Below are 22,017 nucleotides of genomic sequence, written 5' to 3'. Positions count from 1 at the left end.
CCCCACGTCAAGGCAAAACCTACTAAATAGCCTTACTGACAAGTCCATTAACGGGACCAGGACGAAACGTTTCCTTTCCTTTTCACTCCTCATGTCGTCACATATAAACAAACATCTTATAACATCTCGTACATCTACAACAGCAATGGGTATTACTCTTCCACACCTCAGAGCAACAGCTTAATCCATTACCAAGGTTCGATTTAAATATTTTCTTTGCTCTAACTGGCTAACGATTCATTGCTGCGACAGCAATTCATCTACTGCGTATTGAATGCGCGGTAAAATGCTGGGAATACGCGCTCCATCATAGGGAGTAAGAATATCGTGCAGGAGTAGGTTCCATTACTGCACTCATATTTTTTATAATAAATATGTATTAATATTCAATTAAATATATAACACAATAAAGTAGTAACTTTTTAGTCATATTACTATATGTAACTAATAACTTTTTAGTTCCACATGAATTTTGCTGATTTCATACTTTCTTGCTCACTCGCTATTTTTCCTCTTTTTCTTTGACTGCAAGGATAGCACTGCCTCACAAGTAAATCGCCAACCAATCAGAGCAAAGAAAATTTCTATATTGACCCTCGCTAATAAATCGAGCTGCGACATAGTGATGTACAGGAGTAGGACTCATTACTGTGTATCACGTTTCAAATACCGCGCGTTTTTCAAACATTCCCCCGTGTCTCAAGTCCCCAAAAAACGTACAAGCATTTCTATGAAATCAATTTGTTTGTATAATACATGTTTACTTTTATTATTATCAAGAATTATTTGACGGGAAAGTAAATCTACTCTTAATAAAGAAATTATCAAAAGTTATAAAAGGGACATTGATTTAGAACATTTATGTTAATCGATATACTTCATTAAGTACATCTCTTCATCGCATTGATTTGTTCTTAAAATTATATCGCATGGAAGATGTTTTAGAATCAATAATATATATTAAAAAGTACGATTAAATGTCGACAGCGCTTGCTTTAAACATCAATGTACGTAAAATATCAATTCGTCAATTGTTTCTCTCTAATGAACAAGGAATCAACAACTACACCTATTTTTTTTCGTTATGTAAGTGTTAAATTTAGTTAATATAATTTCGTGAATTTTATTACTTACACAGTGAACAAACTTGCGAATATTGTATAAGTGCTCGACGGAATTTTTTTGTCAAGTTAAACATGTTTTATGAGTGACAGCTGTAACCGGGTAATTTAAACCGGTAATTTAAAATTGGTGTTATTTTAATTTGAACGATACAAGAGTCCATTTCCCTATAAACAATGATAATTACGAATATTCTAATTGACGGTACATAGAAAATATACCACAGATCAATACGCGTCTCCTCGAGATATATGTATATAACTATCTACCCCTATTTCTTTACAAACGCGGACTTATGTATTCAGAACAGTACAAGACTGATCTAACTTTAGAAATTGATTTTGTATTTAAATAGCATCACCAGGAAGTAGTTAATTCTTGAATTAACTGCACCTTATACTTTATGATCACCATTAAAATAGTAGAAATCTTGTAATACTTGGTAATAAAGTTATTAAATATTAAAGACTTGAGTCTTTCACAGCCTAGTATCATGCAGTTCTCACTGTTAAGGCTTTTGGGTATAAGCCATGTCCTGGTGGATTTATTTTCCAAACTTTTTACAAAATATTGCAGCTAAGCATTGAGCTAGATTAAATGGTAAGCAATGAGCTAGAATGTGAACAGGCTTTGCTATATTAAGCTAGCTGCAATGCTTGCTAAACATTGGAAAAATAATCCCACCAGAACGCAGCTTATATCTGAAAGCATCAACAGTAAAAACTGTATTGTTACATATTGTTCAGATAATATTGAGAAGTATCCTTTGCAGCATTGGCTAGGTCAAAGAAAGAAACAATGAGTTCACTTCGATTGTTATCTGGATACGACATGCCAACTGTAGGCTTGGGCACATGGCAGGTGATTTAATGTTAAATAATATTAAAACCCTATTTTTAAACTACCTTGTGCTAGTTTAAAAACACAATAAACGATGTTAGAACTGTGTCACCAAATATTATCATACGCCATAGGCTAAACCTGAAGAAATTGAAAGCGCTGTAACAACTGCTTTAGATGCTGGTTACAAACATATTGATACCGCATTTAATTATAATAATGAAGAAGCAATTGGAGCAGTCTTAAGAAAGTGGTTTGCAAAAGGTGGAAAACGAGAGAATCTGTTTATCACTTCAAAGGTAATATCTATGAAACATTAGAGAAATAAATGTTTTGTATAAATTAAAAATTCAAGTAATTATCTTTCCAGTTGCCTAACTATGGCAATCGTCCATCGGAAGTGGACAAATTTATCCAAATGTCACTGGAAAAACTCGGATTGGATTATTTAGACATGTACTTAATACATATGCCTTTTGCTTTTCAAAGAGATAAATCTGCTTATGTCCCAGCTACCCACGAAGATGGAAGTTTTGTCTTAGATCTGGATACAGATCCTGTTTTGGTGTGGAAGGTATAGTATTGAAAAACATTAATGAACAGCATACATTAGTAAAGTAATTTCATAAATGACTTCAATAATCTTTGAATACTTGTAGGAAATGGAAGAACAAGTGAGGAGAGGTCGTACAAGATCTATAGGTTTGAGTAACTTCAATGAGAAACAAGTGTTAAGAATATGGGAGAATGCACAAATTAAACCGAGTAACTTACAAGTAAGTGTTAAACAGAATAAATACTAGCAAACAAATTACTGATACATGACTTTGCAACTATTATTAGATAGAACTGCATGCCTATCTGCAACAAAATTCACTAAGAGAATTGTGCAAAACGCACAACATTATCGTAACAGCCTACAGTCCACTTGCGTCTCCAGGAGCAAAACTGCACTTTAAAACAAAGTACAATGTTGATATCGCAGAGTTTCCAAGCCTTTTTGGGCATCCTGTCGTAGAAAAGTTGAGTGCAAATTATAAGCGTACAGCGGCACAAATTTTACTGCGCTACCTGTTACAATTGGGCGTCGTTGTAATACCAAAAAGCGCGTCCCCAGAAAGGATTAAAGTGAACATTGAACTATTCGATTTTGCATTGAACGAAGACGATGTGAAATTGTTAAGAACTTTAGATATGGGTCCTCGTGGAAGAATTTTCAACTTTCTATTCTTTAACGGGTGAGTTTATTATAAAATTCTTCATAAGAGTATGATAGTATTATATTTTCTATTTTGATCTTTTCAGAGTTGAGAAACATCCGCAATATCCATTCAAAGATGAACTGGCATCGTAACTGAAAAGAAACGTATGTAGTGTCTCTTTATATTTATGTATAATTATAGATTGCAATCTGACGAAATACAGTACAAAGTGGGAAATATATAATAACGCATAAATGCACAATATCATTACAATAAAATAAAAATACGGTATATGAAATAACAAAAAAAATGTCGTTACATTTTAATGCAATCTATATAACATTTTACGTTGCATACGATGCTGAAGTTCTCCACGACGTATCATTGTGTGTATGACTTTATAAACAGCACGTTCCGGATATGCTTGTTTTATGAAATCTTTGACGATGTTCTGCTCGGACACTTGATTCCCAATAGGAAATCTACGTTTCAATTGTTTCTCAATGCGAGATAACATCTCATGATCTTCGTCCGAGGTAAATCCTTCCGCTCCTGTTCAGACATTAATGTTTAGATAAATATAAATTTAATACAAAACGACGCGTAAGTTAAGCATGTACATTCTAATTGTTTTATTCTATGTAGATTACCAGCTAGCGATCCAGACATTGCAGCATCCAAAGTTGAGACTTGAAACAGTCGCAGAGCTTCGTTGACATGGACCTCGGTGGCAAAGGCCTGTAACTGCATTTTTGCTAGCGATTCTGAAATTCTTATAACGGCTTCCAACTGACGCACTGTTATGGGGATAGATAGTCTCTTCTCAGTATCCTTTTCGTGTTCTCTTGTGCTAGCTCGCATTACAACGTAACGATTCTTCAGTTTCTCTCCTGCTTCTTTACTAAGCCTTGGACCACAGTGTCTGTAGGGAGCGCACAGTAATTAATCCAAAATAGAGAACGTAACTGTCTAGTATTTAAAAATAACAGGGTCTTACGTTCTGCAATAGTGAATATATTTTTTCAATATATGCAACGGCAACTCCCCTTCTGTAGACTGTTCAGTAACTTGGCCAGCATTAGTATGAAGACTCATCACGTGTTTCGCCATTGTTACGTCTCTATTTTGTTCGTGTTCGTCTTTAACAATAAATATCATATCGAAACGTGACAATATAGTCGGCATGAAATCTATGTTCTCTTCTCCTTTTATATCATCCCAACGACCAAATATGGAATTCGCTGCTGCCAGAACGGAGCACCGAGTATTTAATGTTGTAGTAATTCCTGCTTTCGCAATTGATATTGTTTGTTGTTCCATAGCTTCGTGTATTGCAACTCTGTCATCCTCTTTCATTTTATCAAATTCATCTATACAAACGACACCACCATCCGCGAGAACCATAGCACCTCCTTCCATAACAAAATTTCTCTGCAAGTCAAGAAAATTGTCTTGTAAGATATATATATATATATATTATTGAGTACATAAATTAACGTCAAAAATGTAATGATTTACCGTAACTGGATCTCTTAGAACTGACGCTGTTAAACCAGCAGCCGAGCTTCCTTTTCCTGATGTGTAAACTGCAACGGGTGCGACCCTCTCGACAAATTTTAACAATTGCGATTTGGCTGTACCAGGATCACCTAACATTAAAATATTAATGTCTCCTCTTCTGCAGAGACCATCAGGCATTCTTTTTCTGGCTCCACCAAATAATAAACATGCTATTGCTTTCTTCATATCCAATGCACCAAAGATACTTGGAGCTATACTCTTTGCAATCCTCTCATATATATTTGAATCTGTTGATATACGCCTAAATAAATCTTCTTCTTCGTTTGTAACACTTGGTTGAGTACCTGTAACCATGCACATTAGAAAAGACATAGTTTACAATTAACTATTTCGTGGCTTCTATTTATTGTTAACATACCACTGCCTACATTTTCTCCATCCACAGAAATTCCTATAACTCTTATATATGGAGCCCGAACACCAACCAATGTCTTCTCTTTTCCTGTACCTCTACCACCAGTTCTAGTAACCTTCTTGATAGAATATATTCCCAAAATAAGAACTCTATTGCCTGGTACAACTCTATCGCACAAGTAGCGGTCGCAATACAATTGCAAATGGCGTGGAATTTCACCTTGTGGAATATGATCTGGCAGCTCTTGCAACTTAAGGACTTGGAAATCGACACAGTGACACTTGTCTGGCATTATGAAGAATGGATCTAATGGACATTTTGGTCGACCTGCTTGTTCTCTATTATAAATTACTCATAAATGTTTTGTATATTTTCATTATGTTATACTCATAAACTTAAAGTTACTTAAATATATTGTTGATGTTTCTTACGTTGTACACTTTCTGGGTAAAACATATCCCTCTAAACCAGGTTTGATGGAAATATTACCCTGCATGCTTCGACAAGAACGGCATTGTATAGCAATCTTTGTGGCTTTGGCTCTAATTCCAGATGCAGAAATAACAATACCAGGTATTTTGACCAGCTTCGAAACTGCATCAGGCTAATCAGAGTCGAATAAAATACAATATAGAGATCGCTACATGTATTATCATTAATTTAAAAAGATTTTAGAAACTGCTTTTACCTTCATGCCCCTCAAGGAACTTGGATGTGCATCCGAAGACAATAGTACTTGGATATCCTCAACCTTTTCTTCCCCTTCTGGTCTTGGAGCAGTAAGTTCATCAGCCAAATCTCTTGCAGCTTCCTCCAAAATTGGCAAATATTCTGTTGGATGTTTATGAACTTTTTCAGCTAACGATTCATCAAAGGCTGTTAAATCCTCCAAATTAACTTCTACCCAATACTGGCCAAGATTATAATTCCGCTTTAATGTGTCTCTAAACAATAAATAAATTATTTACGATATTAACACGAATAACAAAAAACTATATACGATACTAACAGTATATAATTTTAAATACCTATATTTATAATTGAAGTTTCCCTCGTGAAATTGTCGAATAAATTCCATAAACTTCTTTTTATAAAATTGAAGATTAGTCTGCGATTGAACTTCATTAGTGTCGCCTACTGAAAAATTATCGGAAAAGAATATCCCTGGATCATCAAATCCTTCCATTTCCCACAGTTAATTTCTATAAATTTTTAACGTAAATATACGATGTTCTAACTACACGCATATGTATGGTAGAATTGGCGGGAAATACTTAAACAGTGTTTGTTTTCTGTCATAGATTTTATGCAACATAGAATGAGTATGTATATCGAAAATACGTCATAGGTGTAAACCTTCAACTCACGAACTATATTCGAGGGCAACGTAGCTCCGAAATTGAGAAATGGTCAAAGAATTGCTTTGCTCCGATTGGCGTAGGATCAGGTCTTATTATTGTACATTCTTTGAAATTTGCCCAGAGTTAAACCAATAGAATGTAGTTACACATTGTGCTAGAAATCGAGAAAATATTGCGATTTGATATCTATCGATATGTTCTATGTTTGCATGTTCAGTGTGGTCCATATATGCATGCATGTGCACATATATCATGTACTACTGCCACCATTAGGTTCACATGCAGATAGTATATGTACAATTATATAATATTATTTCACGTCTGTCGGATCATCGGATGTATAAATCCTTGGATTCGCCAGTAACCATCTTCAGCCGTATCTTGTTGAAAAGGAAGAAGGTATTGTTGTAGATCTCTGAATTAATCGTCAAATGTCTGACAATCATTTAGTGCACGTATGTCTGTCGATGCTTATGAAATTTTAATAGAGAAACGAACATTTTATTTAGTTTTGTTTTCCCAGTTTGCACTATTTTATCAGTATAAAACTTTTATCAGTACAAATCTTCTCAGAAGACCTTTTTGCAAACTAAATATTGGTTATATTGTAAATATTTTTTAATAAAAATATATCTTCTATATATGTAGCTGTTTGTGTCCATTGACACTTAACTTATACCTTTTTTGTTAACCGCAAAGTGTAATAATTAATACATTAGTTTCAGTACATCATGTCTGAAGAAAACATTGATAGACGTATGAAATACCCGTACACATTGTCTGCAAAATTAGCTCAGTTCCCATACAAACATTACTTCAATAACCCATATTCATGGATATTCAAGTGGTGGTTTGCTGGCGCGTTGGTAACATTACCTATTTTTTATAAAATACAGAAACTCAGTAAGTATTTTATTTTAATAACATTAAATGGCATTACACTACGATAAAAATATTTAACAGGGATAGTTATTGTTATCTATTCCTTTCTATTTTAGGTTACTCTCCTGGAAATGTCGAGAAGTGGAATGAAATCCATAGGAAACAATTTTCAGGTGAACACGAGCATTGAATAAACCATAAATTACTTTAGTATAATATGTAAGAGAAGCATATAAAGGAAATACATAAAACCTTTCCGAAATAAGGTTTAAACAAATAATGCTATCAAGTGTGTTATTTCACCTGGTGTTTTCCAAATGTCATATTACAAACAAGTTTTAAATATAAATCTATTTCAAATTTTATTACCAAATTAATTGTATAAAACGTACATGATTACAAAAAACTGTACCTACAACTACTGTACAATATAGAGAATAATAATAATTTGTACCGTAGGTTTTGTGTAGGACCAGCCCAAAATTTTTAATTGTTTTTAAAATAGGCTGACAGTTTGGAACAAAATGGAAAAAAAAACATAAGTACCGTTTAACATGTTCAACAATAATGATCTATCTCCAATACAAGTATGTTATTTACTTTTTTTTAGAATAAATATAAACGTAAATGTAGCAGCTAATTTCTTTTTTACGCATCAATTTCAAGTTTTGTACGAATATTTCTCAGCATAAAAAGTTGTCAGTCATTTATCACGTTATCGCACGAGACATGTAAAATATATTATATAAAAGGAAGGCAATGAATAACAAGTTATGTAAATTAATGGACTTCGTGTAAGCAAAAGTGTTGAAAAATTTGGAATATATTAAAAAAATCCGTGAAATATTTGCAAAGAGACCAACATAAGATACGGTTGCGTAGTGCTGAAATAATAAATAATTATTATAATGTAAAACGACTTGTCCAGTAACTAAAATTGTTATCTTCTTAATAATACTAACTCAAAAAGACTTGTATTGGCTTGTGCAAATAAAAGTTCATCACTCGCATGTGCTTACCTTTTTTTACTTTACGTAAAATGCTCTACGTTTGTAGATTTTGAAAAGTATGCAAGAGCAATTGCACCATGCGTAAAATTCTACGAATAATACTGTACATGTTTTTTTCCTGGTTTTATTTTAGCAAGCCTAAGAAAATAATTCGGGGCATGTTCGATAAATAACGCTGAAAGAGAGAGAGAGAGAGAGAAACACTTTGAATGCATATGATAAGCCTGCAATTATACATATATCTGAACTATTCTTCTAATCCTTAGCAAGTGAAGTCTTTTCGGTAATATATAATTTATAGAACATTTTTCGTACGAACACGAATTTGTACACTGCCCTCGACATGAGTGTAAAAATCCGCAGACAATCTCAAGATACATCCAATTTACGTATCGGGAGTAAGGAAGGTAATACCCAATAAGTATATTATTGGAATATATACTCCATTTCTATCTTGTCTTATGGAGTTCTTCTATCTCTTCGTCCCCGCTACTATCAACGCCGTTTTCTTCCAATCTTTGCTTCTTCGCAAACGGCAGCCGCACCACATCCTCATCATAATTGAGACCGAGCTCTTTACGTCGTTTCTCATAGTACTTCAGTAACCTCATACCTGCTCTGTATACGTAACTATTTTTAAAATAACATAGACAAACTCTTAGATGTTATACTATGTTGGTTGTTCGGAAGCCAAAGATTTTGATCGTACTTCCCCATGATTACTATAAATTCAGAATTTTTGCTTTAAACTATGAATTTTTATAAAACACATAGCATAAAGAAAAAACTTTCTCTTATTTCATTAGATTTACGTACTCGACACATGAAATCATTATCCGATTTATTAAATTTTTTCTTAAAAGAATAAATGTTAGGAATATTAGGAAAATATGAACGAGGTACCTCAATATTGTCAGCTTATCTCACAATCTCTGGCATCCGAACTATACACATTAAAGTACAGTAGGGCCAACTATAGCGCGCAAAATATTCTATACATACACAGGATTGTTCGAGGCTTTTTTGACGAACGGTATCAATATATCCTACTAGCGAAAATAAGAAAAGAATATCATACAAACATGGATTAAAAAATGCTATATTAACAAAATTATAAGAAAAATACGAATAATAATGAACTGATTTTCGTTAATTATAGAAATATGTTAATGGTATTTCTTTCTATTTGTCGCGTTATACGAAACCCTACTGCACTTATATTATTCATACTTACTTGTATACTGCGCTGTGTTCTTCATTATAAGCTTGACAATTATCAAACACTAAATGACAATCACCGAAGAAGTGTTCCAATGTTTCGTATTCCCCATTGTTGAGCTTGTATTTGATTGTACCGAAATCCATAGGATTCGTAATAATATCGTGATAATCTGGGACTTCGTCTTTTGTAACGGGTGACAGAAAAGGCCACGAATCCCTATGGTGCCTGATATCGGTAAGTAAATCTTGCAGTCTTGTCATACATCCTTTAATCGTACCCTTATCTTCTTGTTCTATTTCAGCAGCCCTCTTAGCGGCTCGTCTAGTCTGTCTTGGTTCTGTGTCCTCTGAATTGTTACTATCTGAATACAAAATTTGTCCTCATTAAATTTTAATAGTCAAAAATAAAATGGAACACGGTTAATATGACAGGCAAAGCTTTCAAAAGTATATGAAAATTCAAATGGAACACTCTGCATAGACTTTTGAATAAATGAAACTCTACCATATAATAGTGCTTCATTTATATGAATCTGTCGTGAGGCAAATTGATTCTCATAATCAGGTGGTTCATATAATAGAAATACGCCCTATCTCCCACCATTCTGACTATAACTTTCCGTTCGCTGTACTCTTAGTTATATTTTTCCGCTCGTATAAAAAGATGAATAAAATTTATAATTTCTTATTGCACAAATATCCACAATTCGATGACAAGAATCATTCCGAAGCTTTAAAATGTTTGAATTTCTGTGCGAAAAATTTTGACGCAAGATTACTTGTATCGTGTAAGATGGGAAACACAAGTTGGATAAAAATTTTACCCAAATTACTTTTAATGCGAAATGGGAACCTTCGGCGAATACATGCAGCGAAGCCTTATCTATTTGCCATTAAGAAACATTTATATTAGGAATGCCCATAAAAAATTGATATCTCAAATATCGATCCTAGATCAACACTATCGGCATTCCTAATCTATACTATACTCTAATGAATAATAGATAAATGTATGAAGCGATACATTGTCTATTCAATATTAGTGCATTTCTAAACAACAAGAAAAATGCGAATACTAAAAGAAAATAGAATGGAATCTCAATACAGACCGTCCCACCAGTCTGTAGATTCTGTAGTGAGGAGGCTTTTGGCAAAACCATGGATGCGAGAGCGTGCTGCTGCAGCGCAGAGTCTCTCCTTGTCCCTTTCGCGCCCCCTCACTAACAACACAATTCAAACTAAGAAACTGATTCATTATATACCTCTGACAAAAAGGGTTCTGCCAGGGGTGGTATTAAAATTTAGCATCTAACATTAAAATAAGTCGATCAAATACTTAAATGCTCTCAAGACTTAATACTAACGTTTCTTGCCGTGATTACGCTTATATTACAGTTTTTATCATTTACCGTGTTTCGTGTTAGACCTCTTATTATTCTTGTCCTTGCAGTCCGAACAAATCCATCTTCCACGAGGATGTCTTATTATGGGAGGTTCTATACATTCTAGATGATAACAGTTTGAACATGAATCACAGTTAATCAATTTGCCGCCGCTTCTACACGCATTGCATACATGTATTTGACTACTTCTGGAATAGAATAATCAATGATGAAACATAATTGACCGACGCGGTAATCGTAACTACTTTCTAAATAAATTCCTACATATTTCCAAATCTCTCATCTTCTAATTCATCAATTTCGTGATCCTCTTCTTCACTCTCAAGAATACGTTTGGCGCGATTATGCCGAGTCTCTTTGGTCAATATAACTTCCTCTTCCAATTCATCTTCGAATTTCTTTCTTTTTTTAAGCTTTGACTTCGATTTGGTCGGTCGCTTACAAGTTTTACAGTACCAATCTCCATCTGGCACAGCCTACAAATATGTTACACGTTAATCATAATGTTTAATGAACTGTACAGTTAAGAGATGGGGAATAATTACTGTGAGTTTCGGTTTTAAGCAATACAAATGGTGTCCTTTGTTACATCCATCGCAGAGTAACATTTTGTCGGCACCTCCACGTCGTCTGCATATGTAACAATGGGCATTTAACACACTCTTGTTCCACGAAATACAGTTCTCTAAAGTAGTAAAATGCACAAACAACTGGGACCAGCTTGTGGATGCTAAAAGAGACTGTTCCCATCTTGCTTTGTGATCATCAAGATGCTTTTTATCTTTTTCATTAATTAACGGTTTAACTAAGTACTTCTGATCGATGGCATGATATAATTGTAAAATAGCATCAGCCAAATCTTTGATGAGCGCTTGTTGCTTGTTGTCAGAAAGTGGCTTCGTTTCATTTGTCGAACCCAATGATTTTCTTGAATTGTAAGGCTTTACGTTGATGCTTTCGCCTTCGGAATCTGGCGTACTCGGCCTACTACCTCTAGTTTCTCTTTTTATGTTATTCAATGATACGTTGAAAGCACTATCTCCATCCACTTCATTTGTACCGTACACTAATTTATCACATTGTCCTTGGTTAAGCCTATTAGCAACTGCACGCCTCCAGGTATCGCGATTATTCACTTTCAAACTTCCCAAACAGCCTGCTTTTATTTTGTCTTCTAGCTCCAAAATAAAATCCCTCAGAGTAAATTCAAAAACATCCTCGACAGGCACGTCGGGAGGATAATTTAGGTTAGCGTTCTCATATTTATTTTTCTTTGTGGTTGTGACAGAAGAAAGTTCCTTGATTGGCGCTGAAAACTATATCAGAAGTTCATCAACAACTTTAAATCGTACTTTGAAGAGAAGACTGCAATTACCTAATAATATAGTAATTACATGATATATGTATAAAATACTCACCACTGTAGGATTAAGTTTATGCCGCGGGCATTCTTCGATGATAGATCTCAAGCTCGTCATTTCATGCACGATATTATTTCTGAGTTCGCCCTCTCTAATTCCTCGTTTACTCAAACCATTCACCAGTGCCTCTATATCCTCTTGGGTTCCAAAAAAACTCCACTTTGGTTCTGGTCTCTCCCAGTGGACTGGGCACTCTTTGTTTCCTGTGCAAGCCATTAAATTCTTCCTCATGTCAGAAAATTCTTGCTTAATTTCTCTCCTAGACAATACTTCTTTCCTTGGAGATTTCAAACCATTTTTGTCAGAAAACGTTACTTTCTTGGGAGATTTCTTTGTTTTTTTAAAACTATTTTCTTTATCGCTGAACTCGTCTTCGAATTTATTTCTTAAATATTCGTACGTAGATTGTCCGCCTTGGAGTTCAGGTTGATAAGGAGTACCCTCGGGTAGACATGTACCTACACCGGTTCCATCGTTTTCGACAAATATTCCTGAACAAAAAGATGTAATCTATTAAACTATTTAATCCTTAAAACGAAATGAAATAAACTGAGAAGTATATACATACCCGGTATCGACAATAGTCTCCAATATCTACGATAAGCTCTATCAGAGCCCAAGTAAAGCATCATTTGATCGTCTTTAGTTGCTTGCTGTAATTCTTTCAACTTCTTCTTATATTCTTCCTTCTTTTTCTCCTCCTCAACAACGCCACGTGTTACTTTTTTCGATATGTTTTTCATATCTTTATCCTTTTCTCGTTCCCGCAGTCTTTCTTTCTCTTCTTTCTCTTTCTTTTGCTCGGCTAACACGAAAGATCTTAGTTCTTTCTTCGCTTGATGGAGCTTTTCGTGTTTCTCTTCAATCAAATCTCGTAATGAAGCAAAAGTAAGCAATTGATTGATGAGACACGCAGCTACTTTCAATTTGTCTTCAAAGCTAAGCTCGTGGACACTGCGATAACTTAACTGTTTCAAAATATGTGCCTCTTTCGTTTTCATCAAGAGTGCTGGATCGTCCTGATTTGTGTATCCACCTGAAAAGAAAGTTAATTACATCATGATATCTAAAAGTACCACGATTTCGTCGAAGCCTACCTCTCTGAGAATATCTCCATTTAGAAGCAGCCTCGCCTATGCGCTCATCAGAACTCAACAAGTGTAGTCTCAAAATCTCGCTTAAAGTTGTGTGATCTAACGTCAATTCAGACAATTTGCACCGTTGATATGTTGCCAATCCTTTTGTTACGGATGAAGCATTCTCATTTACGGTATTATCATTTACAACGGTATCGGATGCCTGAATCTCATCTTCCTCATCCGATTGATACTTAAAGATACTTGACAATAGCAACTGCAAGAGGTCACTCCAAGGCCCAGACGATTCCTTCGCTAACAATGCCTTTTCCAGCAGATCCAAAGTAAAACCTCCAGAAAAATATGAATCGACTTCTAATTCTTCGTTGAAAAATTCTAGAAATTCTAAGATCATACAACAGTCGCCGAACCTGTTGTTTGGCAAAATAGTTTCAACCGGTACAGGTTGCGGAATCGGAGACAGATCTTCGCATTCAAGATCTTCCCTCGGCTTATTCCACTGTTTCACATATGCAGCCAAAGCAGCTAGTTTCAGTTTCTCTTCTTTCTTACGTTCTCTATTCTCCAATATTATTTCTTCTTTGCGTTTGGCTTTCTCTTCGAGTGCTTTAGCTTTCTCCTCGAGCGCTTTTGTTTTCTCTTCGAGTGCTTTTGCTTTAAGTTCATCTTTAAACACCTTTCCATTTGTTCTGTAAACAAACTAATCATTAACATATCGTCGGAAGACCAGATTTTTATTACAATCGCATTAATTACCTCTTAGGTTTTTTAAACGTTTTGATATCTACCCCTGCCTGATTTACTTTCTTCAGAGGGTTTGGCTTCTCCATTGACTTTTGCTTTGAAATATTTGCGGTGAGAAATTTTTCTATCGTTTCTTGTTTGTGTTTCATGGGTTTTTTAGTGCGCGACGTGAAATCAGGCGGAGGACCGGCAAATATTGTATCAAAACGTACTTTACTAATTCCATACTTTTGTAAAACGCTATCCTGAAAATACAAGGAACATACGTTTTATTAACATATACTTTGCACAGAATTTATTCATTCTAACAGTAAAAACTACTAACTTTAACAATCCAAATACCACTCTCATTCTGCTCGCATAATTGACGTAGAAATATTTTGTTACGCTCTCTACTATATTGTTGCTTTTTTCGTCTTACTTGTCCTGCTTCGACAATCATAAGTTGACTAACATCGGATTCACCGCAATCCAATTGTTCCACTTCATAACGAAACAATTTTGCTGGTGGATGATAATATTGTTCTTGCGGACTCCTAATGGAACCAAGTGACATATTATTCTTTATAACATTCATGTTACTAATGACAAATTACCAATACGCAATACTAATTATTAGAAACACAAAGTATCAGAGCTGAACTATATGTAAATAAAATATGTCTGTACCTATTTTCTTTTGCATATGCTTTTATCTGTTGCTCCGAAGGTGAGATAACTTGAAGAACATGACATTCACACCAAGAATCTTCTGTGAAACTTGCCTCTACCATTTCTCCAACAAAAAAACGATCTCTTGAAAACTGAAACACATCTTCTACCACCTCATTAAAGGAAGATCTGTTCGTTTTACTGGCTAGGTACAGTATAGGAATTCGTAACTAGAAACACAAAATATATATTATTATAGTCCGATAAACGTGTGAATTAATCTATGATAAAACACAATACCTCCATAGGGAATTCTTTGAGACTTTTCTTTGCATTCTCTTCACATTGTAATGCCTCTTCAAAAGTCATGTTGCTCCTTCCGGTAATGCTGCACGACCATATGAGCGAATTACATAAGATAATTCTTTCGCAGAACTCACTGTAACCACAAAGCAAACAAAAAGAAACCTTTTATACAACAGATACAGCCGACACTGCTAATAAAAAGGATAAATTAGGTTCCAGAAAAAAAAGAAAGAGATAGGGATAGAAACAAGTGTCAACGGCCAAAGCATACGTTCAGAAATCGAAACAGACTGCCTCCAGGACAACACGTGTGCCTCCAAAGAATTGTTTTAGGCTAACACGATGGCAATCTATGCGAACGATTGGTCGTGTTGTACGGCAGTAGTTATGTCCCGATCAGTTCGACGATCACGAGAAATCGCAATAACTATATAAGAACGGAAACATCAGCCTCGTTGTAATTCTATATAGTTTCTGGAGACGAGTCTCCTTAAACAAAATGCGATCGAAGGAAAGTGGAACATTCGCCCTTAACGTGTCGCATCGGCAAAATTGTGGGACACCTCTCGACACGATTTTGACTGTCGTTGTCTTACTTGTAGTCCTTGAAGATTTCATTGGTAACCTCGCAGTGATATACTTCATCGTCATCTTTGAAGTCCGAGGAGACGTGAAGTCGTTGGAATGGCTGTTTGCGAAGCAACGGCATGTCAGTCAGTGTTTGTGGTTTCGTTGATGATCGAATGCGGTTTACCGTCCTGTTTCGAACCGTTCCGGGAAATCAATTTTACGTCGAGGACAGTACACTGCATGAACGTATGCACTATGCTTTTCCCCCGAGTACTACGGGCACATGCGACATGCGACGTACGCGAATAACTTGCGACTGCGACTGCGACCAGCGACTGCTTGCGACCGCGAATTAAGGATATCGTTAATTACCGTCGGAACCTTGTGTCACGAATCACAATCGACCGGCGAACGCGCCGTTCCCGTGCCCGTTACTCGAACCCGAACCGTTCACGCGTTACGAACGCGAAGCCTCGAAAATATTTCGTGAAACATTTCGAGTATCAAACAAAAGCACAATTTAACGGTGCTCGTGGAAGCGCACATCAGCGCACATTCACATCTGGCACTCTGAAGCCGGAAACCAATAAAAAGCAATCGCTACCAACTTGATTGAACTGCGATTCAAAACGCGGGAAACGAAGATATAGTTGACACATTCGTCTTTTAACCGATTTGTTAATGGGTTCCGACGTCTTCGAACCATTAAAATTTCTTGAATTCTTATAATCTCATAAAAATATTAGCCGTACGGCGGCATGTTTCTATGAAAATATAATACATACGTATAAAACTAAATACAATAATTTTTTTCTGCTGTTGGCAGCTAGTATTACGTGTACATAATTTGCTTCGTTTGGCGGGAACAAATGATCGCAACTGTCATAAACGGCTAGTCGAGCTTCTTTTACATTATCCAAATTCGATTCGTCTATACCTTCTTTCTCAATATTCGAATCGTCTCCTGTATATATGACTACTACATACTTGCCACGCATACGCACTACGTGCATATGCATCTAAGCAATAGGAAGAGTACATTAAGAAATCGATAAATCTTTATTCGAAATATATTTTTTTATTAAAAAGCATCATTCCAACCATTCTGTTATATACTGACATTTCGTGGGTGTGATGTCACCTGTGTCACAACAATTTTTTCTCACCTATGTAGAGATATTATATTATTATTATTATATTATCAAGCTTTCTAATAGAAAAAACACAGCATTTGAATATTTTAAAAAACTTACAGGGCAAACACCGCAAGTGGATTTAATTAATCCGGGTGCATGTAATAATGGTTCTACTGCTCTATATAAATTGCTTCCATCATCCGAGAGAATACGTTCTACCTTCCCATCGTAAACCAATGTGTTTAATATCATCTCTAAATCCTCGACCGACAACTTTACCTGTAATTTAATTGTCGCTCGATTAAGGATTAACTATAAAAATATTTTTCATTGTGAAATAAATATTTTTGTTTCATTGTTTATAATCGTAAACGTTAATGAACGTAATGAAACATTTTGTCGCTACATTGAAGTAAAACCATAACAGTATTAGAACCTTGCTTATTCCTAGATCAGAAATAAATTTCCACACTTCTTTGGAAGAAGCGAACGTGATATTTCTAGCTGCGATCGGTCCACCTCTGCAAGAACTTATTTGTTCTCTCTTCTTCTCTAAAAATCTGTAACATTGTTGATTGAGAACATCGACAAATTCAGCTTCAAAGTCTTGATCTTGATACCAAGCACCACCAGTAACAGATGTGTCTGGTTCCAAATTGTATAGCATGTACACTTTTTTTTTGCTAGCAGCTACAGACTTGACAGCTTTAATAAATTTTTTAGTTTCCAAACTTTTCAGGATCTTATTCAATTGTGTTGGCATCAAATTGGATTTGAATCTTATGTCACGAATCCAAATTCCTTTGTTGCCTGCTTCTTCTATTATAGTATATACAATCTTTTCTTCGTTATCTGCTCCTTTGGCTACTTTTGCTTTAGAAGGATCTTTTAAACGATACAATAAAGAACCTCCTTGTTTAAATAAATCAAAGTGACCCTGAGATAGAAGTTTATTTATAATTCGTGCTCTTTGAACAGGTTGTAGATCTGGCATCTCAGTTGTCAAATCTTTGTCAGATATACCTTTGGGTCTGGTTTGAGCCAATTCAATGATTCTGAAATTTTAAACAACGCAAATAAGATTGGTGCATAAATTTCAACGTTCTAAACTTCATTGAATGTATACAATGGTTACGTCATTCTTTATTTGATTTAATCCGTGATAAACAATGGTGTATATAACCTATTTGTCACGTAAATAAATGCTAAGGTAACAATTAATAAAAGAAAAGGAGTGATTTACTTTTGTTCGATCGCTTCCATTGAATCAGCATCTGCAACATTTCCATCTTGTTCCTTCGAAGTGCTTGCTTCTGATTCCATTGAATTTTTCTAGTATACGAGATTCTACTATCTGTAAAAATTACATGTTACATATTTCTTATGGTTTATAGGTTAAATCACCGTATGATTCCGTTATTCACAATCAAGTACATATTTTCGCATTACAGTGCAAAACAATATTGAGCGATTCATGTCACGAATTTTTCAATATAATATGGACGGGTTTTCAAATACGCCAGAAACCGAAGAATCTTTAGACATCGCTGCTAAAGATTGGAATAGAGTTATAAATGCGGCTAAAAAGGTATTATCTTGATACAATTAACAATGTACTACATGTATATATGTATTTTTATTTTGATATTTTCCAAGATTGGTTACAAGGAAGGTATTGAAATCGGATCAGATGCTGTTTTTCAAGAAGGTTTTGATAAGGGATACGAAGAAGGTTTCAAAAGTGCTTTCAATTTGGGGAAATTTAAAAGTTTATTAAATACTGTATCACAAGATGTCAAGTATCCTGAAGATATAAAGGAAATTCTTGATAAAACTAGAAGAGGAGCATGTCATATTTGTTTCATGGAATCTCAAAATCCAAATTATGGAACACAAAAATTATTTGCACATGTAATCAACGAACAAAGAGAACATTCTGCAAAAATAATGCAAAGATTGTGTCAATATTTTCATTTACGTGTAAAAGATTTGAATATTAATGAATCGTCTGTATTCCAGGGACAAAACTGTGTTTCAAATCTAACTGAAAGTAATTAATTCAATGATATAAATTAGTATCTCATATGTTTTTATTAGTATTTGTAACATTTTATGGTTAAATTGTAAGTAAAGAATAGTGGCATTTTTATAAATATAATCCTTCGGGTGAACCCTCTTTTTTCCGATACAAAACGCTTTCCTTAGACTTTTTAAAATCGTCGCTGGTAACTTTCATACGACGTTCTCGTAGTGCCATTAAACCAGCTTCAGTACATATAGCCTTCAAATAAGAAATGAAATATAATTCATCAATTATATAAAAATTTTCTTTTAAAAACTAAAGATCCTCACCTTTATGTCCGCACCCGAGAGATCATCCTTGGCCATAATCAATTCTCCTAAATTAACATCAGGTGCTAAAGTCATTCTATTGGTATGGATTCCGAAGATTCGTCTCTTTGTCTTTTCATCAGGCAATGGAAATTCGATTTTTCTGTCGATGCGACCTGGTCTGATCAATGCTGGATCTAAAGTTTCAATTCTGTTTGTTGCCATTACAACCTTCACGTCTCCTCTACTATCGAAGCCTAAATGAAAAAAGAAACAACAATTATAAAAACTTTCACTTGTATAAGTTTTCTTGAGTATTAAGTTACTATATACCATCAAGTTGATTGAGAAGCTCCAACATAGTTCTTTGAATTTCACGTTCCCCTCCGCTATTACTATCGTATCGTTTTGTACCTACAGCATCTATTTCATCTATGAATACAATTGACGGGGCATGTTCCTCTGCAACTCTAAATAATTCTCTCACGAGTTTTGGTCCATCACCCAAGTACTTTTGTATCAATTCTGAGCCAACAACTCTTAGAAACGTTGCTGAAGTTTGATTCGCCACAGCTTTTGCTAATAATGTCTTTCCAGTTCCTGGAGGTCCATAAAGTATCACTCCCTTAGGTGGTTTAATACCCATTTCTTCATAATACTCTGGATGAGTTAACGGCAGTTCTACAGATTCCTTAATTTCTTGAATCTGCGTATCCAACCCTAAGCATTAAAAATTGTATAGTTTAGAAAACTGAAATCAATGAAGATATTTATGTGTATGCTATATCTTTAAGAGCAAAAATTTCAGAAGCTGTATAAAGTACACCCTGAACGTATTCTCTAGTTCATAATGCAAGCATTGATACCCACCGCCAATGTCTGCATAAGTTTCTTGCGGAGCTTTCTCCAGCTTCATTACGGTAACCATAGGATCTGTGTCATCACCCAAAACTCCAACAACCGCATGAACCTTATGATTCAATAAGACAGAACAGCCAGGTTCTAACTGATCTTTGTCTACAAATGATAAGATGGACACATAATGTTCTGAACCAACAGACGTTGAAACTATCGCATGATTATCATCAATTATTTCTTCTAATGTTCCAACAGACATCGGGGTCCCTCTTAAATCATCGACCTTGGATCTCTCCTCTTCGTTTTTTTCTTCCTGAGGCTTCAGTCTTTCTTGATTCCTAATGAACTCTTCTTCCATTAGTAAATAATCTTTTATACGCTCCAGTTTCAGAAGTTTCAGTCTGCAACGAGTATGAGGAGTAACCTGCGGTAGTTTCAAAGCGGCATCAGGCCCCTTTATACGTCTCTTCTTTTTCCCCACTCTCGTAGGAATCGGAGGTTCATACTTCTTCTTCTTATCTTTGTCATCCTTTCTGTCACCCCCAGTACCACCAGTACCAGATTGATTCTGTCCCTGTTTTAATTAATTCAATATAAAAAACTAAATTTTAATGTACCTAAACACTTGCGAGTATTTTCATTTTGAAGATTACATTGTGCTATTTGACGCAACAGAATTGATGCTACATATGAAATTAACCTAAAATGTCAATCGAAAAAGAAATGTATGTTCAGAAAAGATAAAGCTTCGTAATATCGAGTATGTTAATATTGCGTACGCATAGTTGAATACCGCATTAATTGACCGACTCGAGTTTGATTAAAAGAGTTTGTAAATATTACCATTTTATGTTACTGTTTGACCATTAAACGAAACGGCGAAGTCATTCCCGTCACTCCCGGTCGGTGTAGGGTGTATGTATGCGGTCAGTTGTCGCTGTATGTACAAAAAGAATCGATAATGGATTCGATCTTTCTCTCTACGTTACATGTGGTATGAACTATGTTGTGTGACCAGGCGAACATAGGTATGATTTGCGATGGCGCTGCCGTATTATAAATTCCGACAAATGGCGATAAGAGGGAAATTTGAATATAAAATGTAACGTTATGGTCATAGTTGTATATTTCATAGCTTATGTACATTTTCATCTGAACGCAATAGCTTAGTATAGGTAGAGAGATAACGAGAGAAAGAGAGAGTTCCTATAAAATAGAATTGAGGGTTTAATGAGGTAAAATAAGGGTTTGTTTAGAGAGAATGCAGGAAAAGTCACATAAATCTATTGAAAGATCTCCAGTTTCTTATAGACAGTGTCAAAGCTCTAAGCTCTGTACTTTTCTTGAAAGGAAGTTCTAAATCCTCAATCAAGAACCTCTCACACCTTTCTCTCTTTCTCGTTTAGTCCCCGACTTCAAAACACTACCCCAAATTCTCGTTTTGGCGGGCCTTTACACAAACATGCTGATCACACCTACGCTAATCACCGTCCAGCTGGAGGATTCCAGGATGGATAAGAAAGGAAGCTGGTAGAAGATTCAAGACTACGCGAAAAACGGCAGACTTTATTCAGAGATCATAGTGTACGCATCTCAGAACATAGGCAATAAAGTTTTCACAGATCCTCCACGAACAGGAGCACTTCAGTGCTTCACAAGTACTCAGAGTACTTACAAGTTTTAGAAAAAGATATGAAATTTGCAATAATTAGCTGGGCTTGTTCCTCCTCAACTGGTCGAAACATTTCCTACAACATATACATTCGAATCCTACGAGTCCGACAAGCGTCAAGTAAAAGTCCAACACATATTGAGCCGCGTGTTTCAAATGGAGCGCCAGACGTATTGACGCCCGAAAAATGGGGGACAACATAGGTGTCTCGTTCATGTGGACACTGCGCATAGAACCATCTGGTTTTGTTCTGT

The 22,017-nt window shown here is 35.3% G+C and overlaps 7 protein-coding genes across 20 annotated transcripts; 3 read left to right on the top strand and 4 right to left on the bottom strand.

The window, feature by feature from the left end:
* Positions 1 to 79: 79 nt before the first annotated feature.
* LOC144469505 (aldo-keto reductase family 1 member A1) lies at positions 80 to 3,700 on the top strand. 8 transcript variants are annotated; one of them, XM_078179892.1, is made up of 8 exons: positions 80 to 196; positions 988 to 1,086; positions 1,895 to 1,983; positions 2,097 to 2,261; positions 2,333 to 2,536; positions 2,622 to 2,738; positions 2,806 to 3,200; positions 3,268 to 3,398. In XM_078179892.1, the coding sequence occupies exons 3-8, from the start codon at positions 1,921 to 1,923 to the stop codon at positions 3,314 to 3,316; spliced, it is 993 nt and encodes a 330-aa protein (XP_078036018.1). In that variant the 5' UTR covers positions 80 to 196; positions 988 to 1,086; positions 1,895 to 1,920; the 3' UTR covers positions 3,317 to 3,398. The 8 variants fall into 8 exon arrangements, with proteins under 8 accessions (XP_078036018.1, XP_078036017.1, XP_078036011.1 ...); XM_078179885.1 differs by lacking the exon at positions 80 to 196 and adding an exon at positions 3,573 to 3,700 and having other exon boundaries at positions 506 to 1,086; positions 3,268 to 3,328; XM_078179884.1 differs by lacking the exon at positions 80 to 196 and adding an exon at positions 3,532 to 3,670 and having other exon boundaries at positions 506 to 1,086; positions 3,268 to 3,328.
* Positions 3,487 to 6,566, bottom strand: LOC144469503 (DNA replication licensing factor Mcm5). 2 transcript variants are annotated; one of them, XM_078179882.1, is made up of 9 exons: positions 6,468 to 6,566; positions 6,129 to 6,237; positions 5,789 to 6,044; positions 5,532 to 5,704; positions 5,104 to 5,438; positions 4,683 to 5,029; positions 4,162 to 4,595; positions 3,815 to 4,086; positions 3,487 to 3,716 (listed from the first exon to the last, which is right to left on the bottom strand). In XM_078179882.1, the coding sequence occupies exons 2-9, from the start codon at positions 6,176 to 6,178 to the stop codon at positions 3,487 to 3,489; spliced, it is 2,097 nt and encodes a 698-aa protein (XP_078036008.1). In that variant the 5' UTR covers positions 6,179 to 6,237; positions 6,468 to 6,566. The 2 variants fall into 2 exon arrangements, with proteins under 2 accessions (XP_078036008.1, XP_078036007.1); XM_078179881.1 differs by lacking the exon at positions 6,468 to 6,566 and having other exon boundaries at positions 6,129 to 6,319.
* Positions 6,567 to 6,695: 129 nt separating this feature from the next.
* Positions 6,696 to 7,623, top strand: Roh (reduction of Rh1). The gene is made up of 3 exons (XM_078178463.1): positions 6,696 to 6,860; positions 7,181 to 7,364; positions 7,460 to 7,623. Exons 1-3 carry the CDS (start codon positions 6,741 to 6,743, stop codon positions 7,531 to 7,533), a joined length of 378 nt encoding a protein of 125 aa, XP_078034589.1. The 5' UTR covers positions 6,696 to 6,740; the 3' UTR covers positions 7,534 to 7,623.
* A 56-nt stretch (positions 7,624 to 7,679) lies between these two features.
* Acf (ATP-dependent chromatin assembly factor large subunit) lies at positions 7,680 to 16,356 on the bottom strand. 5 transcript variants are annotated; one of them, XR_013493858.1, is made up of 15 exons: positions 15,793 to 16,355; positions 15,191 to 15,329; positions 14,909 to 15,120; positions 14,565 to 14,775; positions 14,252 to 14,484; positions 13,496 to 14,184; positions 12,967 to 13,434; positions 12,396 to 12,889; positions 11,523 to 12,293; positions 11,242 to 11,453; positions 10,984 to 11,165; positions 10,684 to 10,794; positions 9,588 to 9,936; positions 8,363 to 8,983; positions 7,680 to 8,227 (listed from the first exon to the last, which is right to left on the bottom strand). XR_013493858.1 is itself a non-coding variant. In XM_078178460.1 (14 exons), exons 1-14 carry the CDS (start codon positions 15,903 to 15,905, stop codon positions 8,803 to 8,805), a joined length of 4,362 nt encoding a protein of 1,453 aa, XP_078034586.1. In that variant the 5' UTR covers positions 15,906 to 16,356; the 3' UTR covers positions 7,680 to 8,802. The 5 variants fall into 5 exon arrangements, 4 of the variants coding, with proteins under 4 accessions (XP_078034586.1, XP_078034585.1, XP_078034587.1 ...); XM_078178460.1 differs by having other exon boundaries at positions 7,680 to 8,983; positions 10,984 to 11,162; positions 15,793 to 16,356; XM_078178459.1 differs by having other exon boundaries at positions 7,680 to 8,983.
* Positions 16,357 to 16,809: 453 nt separating this feature from the next.
* On the bottom strand, positions 16,810 to 18,297 carry Polr3f (RNA polymerase III subunit F). Of its 2 annotated transcripts, XM_078178480.1 has the most exons (5): positions 18,146 to 18,297; positions 17,926 to 17,957; positions 17,339 to 17,839; positions 17,020 to 17,181; positions 16,810 to 16,932 (listed from the first exon to the last, which is right to left on the bottom strand). In XM_078178480.1, exons 1-5 carry the CDS (start codon positions 18,189 to 18,191, stop codon positions 16,858 to 16,860), a joined length of 816 nt encoding a protein of 271 aa, XP_078034606.1. In that variant the 5' UTR covers positions 18,192 to 18,297; the 3' UTR covers positions 16,810 to 16,857. The 2 variants fall into 2 exon arrangements, with proteins under 2 accessions (XP_078034606.1, XP_078034605.1); XM_078178479.1 differs by having other exon boundaries at positions 17,339 to 17,957.
* A 65-nt stretch (positions 18,298 to 18,362) lies between these two features.
* LOC144468775 (uncharacterized) lies at positions 18,363 to 18,960 on the top strand. Its single transcript, XM_078178481.1, has 2 exons — positions 18,363 to 18,490; positions 18,559 to 18,960. Exons 1-2 carry the CDS (start codon positions 18,377 to 18,379, stop codon positions 18,958 to 18,960), a joined length of 516 nt encoding a protein of 171 aa, XP_078034607.1. The 5' UTR covers positions 18,363 to 18,376.
* Positions 18,961 to 18,970: 10 nt separating this feature from the next.
* Rpt2 (26S proteasome regulatory subunit Rpt2) lies at positions 18,971 to 21,086 on the bottom strand. The gene is made up of 5 exons (XM_078178478.1): positions 20,935 to 21,086; positions 20,104 to 20,665; positions 19,567 to 19,953; positions 19,255 to 19,490; positions 18,971 to 19,183 (listed from the first exon to the last, which is right to left on the bottom strand). Exons 1-5 carry the CDS (start codon positions 20,935 to 20,937, stop codon positions 19,049 to 19,051), a joined length of 1,323 nt encoding a protein of 440 aa, XP_078034604.1. The 5' UTR covers positions 20,938 to 21,086; the 3' UTR covers positions 18,971 to 19,048.
* Positions 21,087 to 22,017: the final 931 nt, after the last annotated feature.

Source organism: Augochlora pura, chromosome 4 (assembly GCF_028453695.1).
Source record: "Augochlora pura isolate Apur16 chromosome 4, APUR_v2.2.1, whole genome shotgun sequence".
NCBI lineage: Eukaryota > Metazoa > Arthropoda > Insecta > Hymenoptera > Halictidae > Augochlora > Augochlora pura.
Note: the sequence above shows the minus strand (reverse complement) of the source record. Positions and strands in the feature narration are given on the sequence as shown.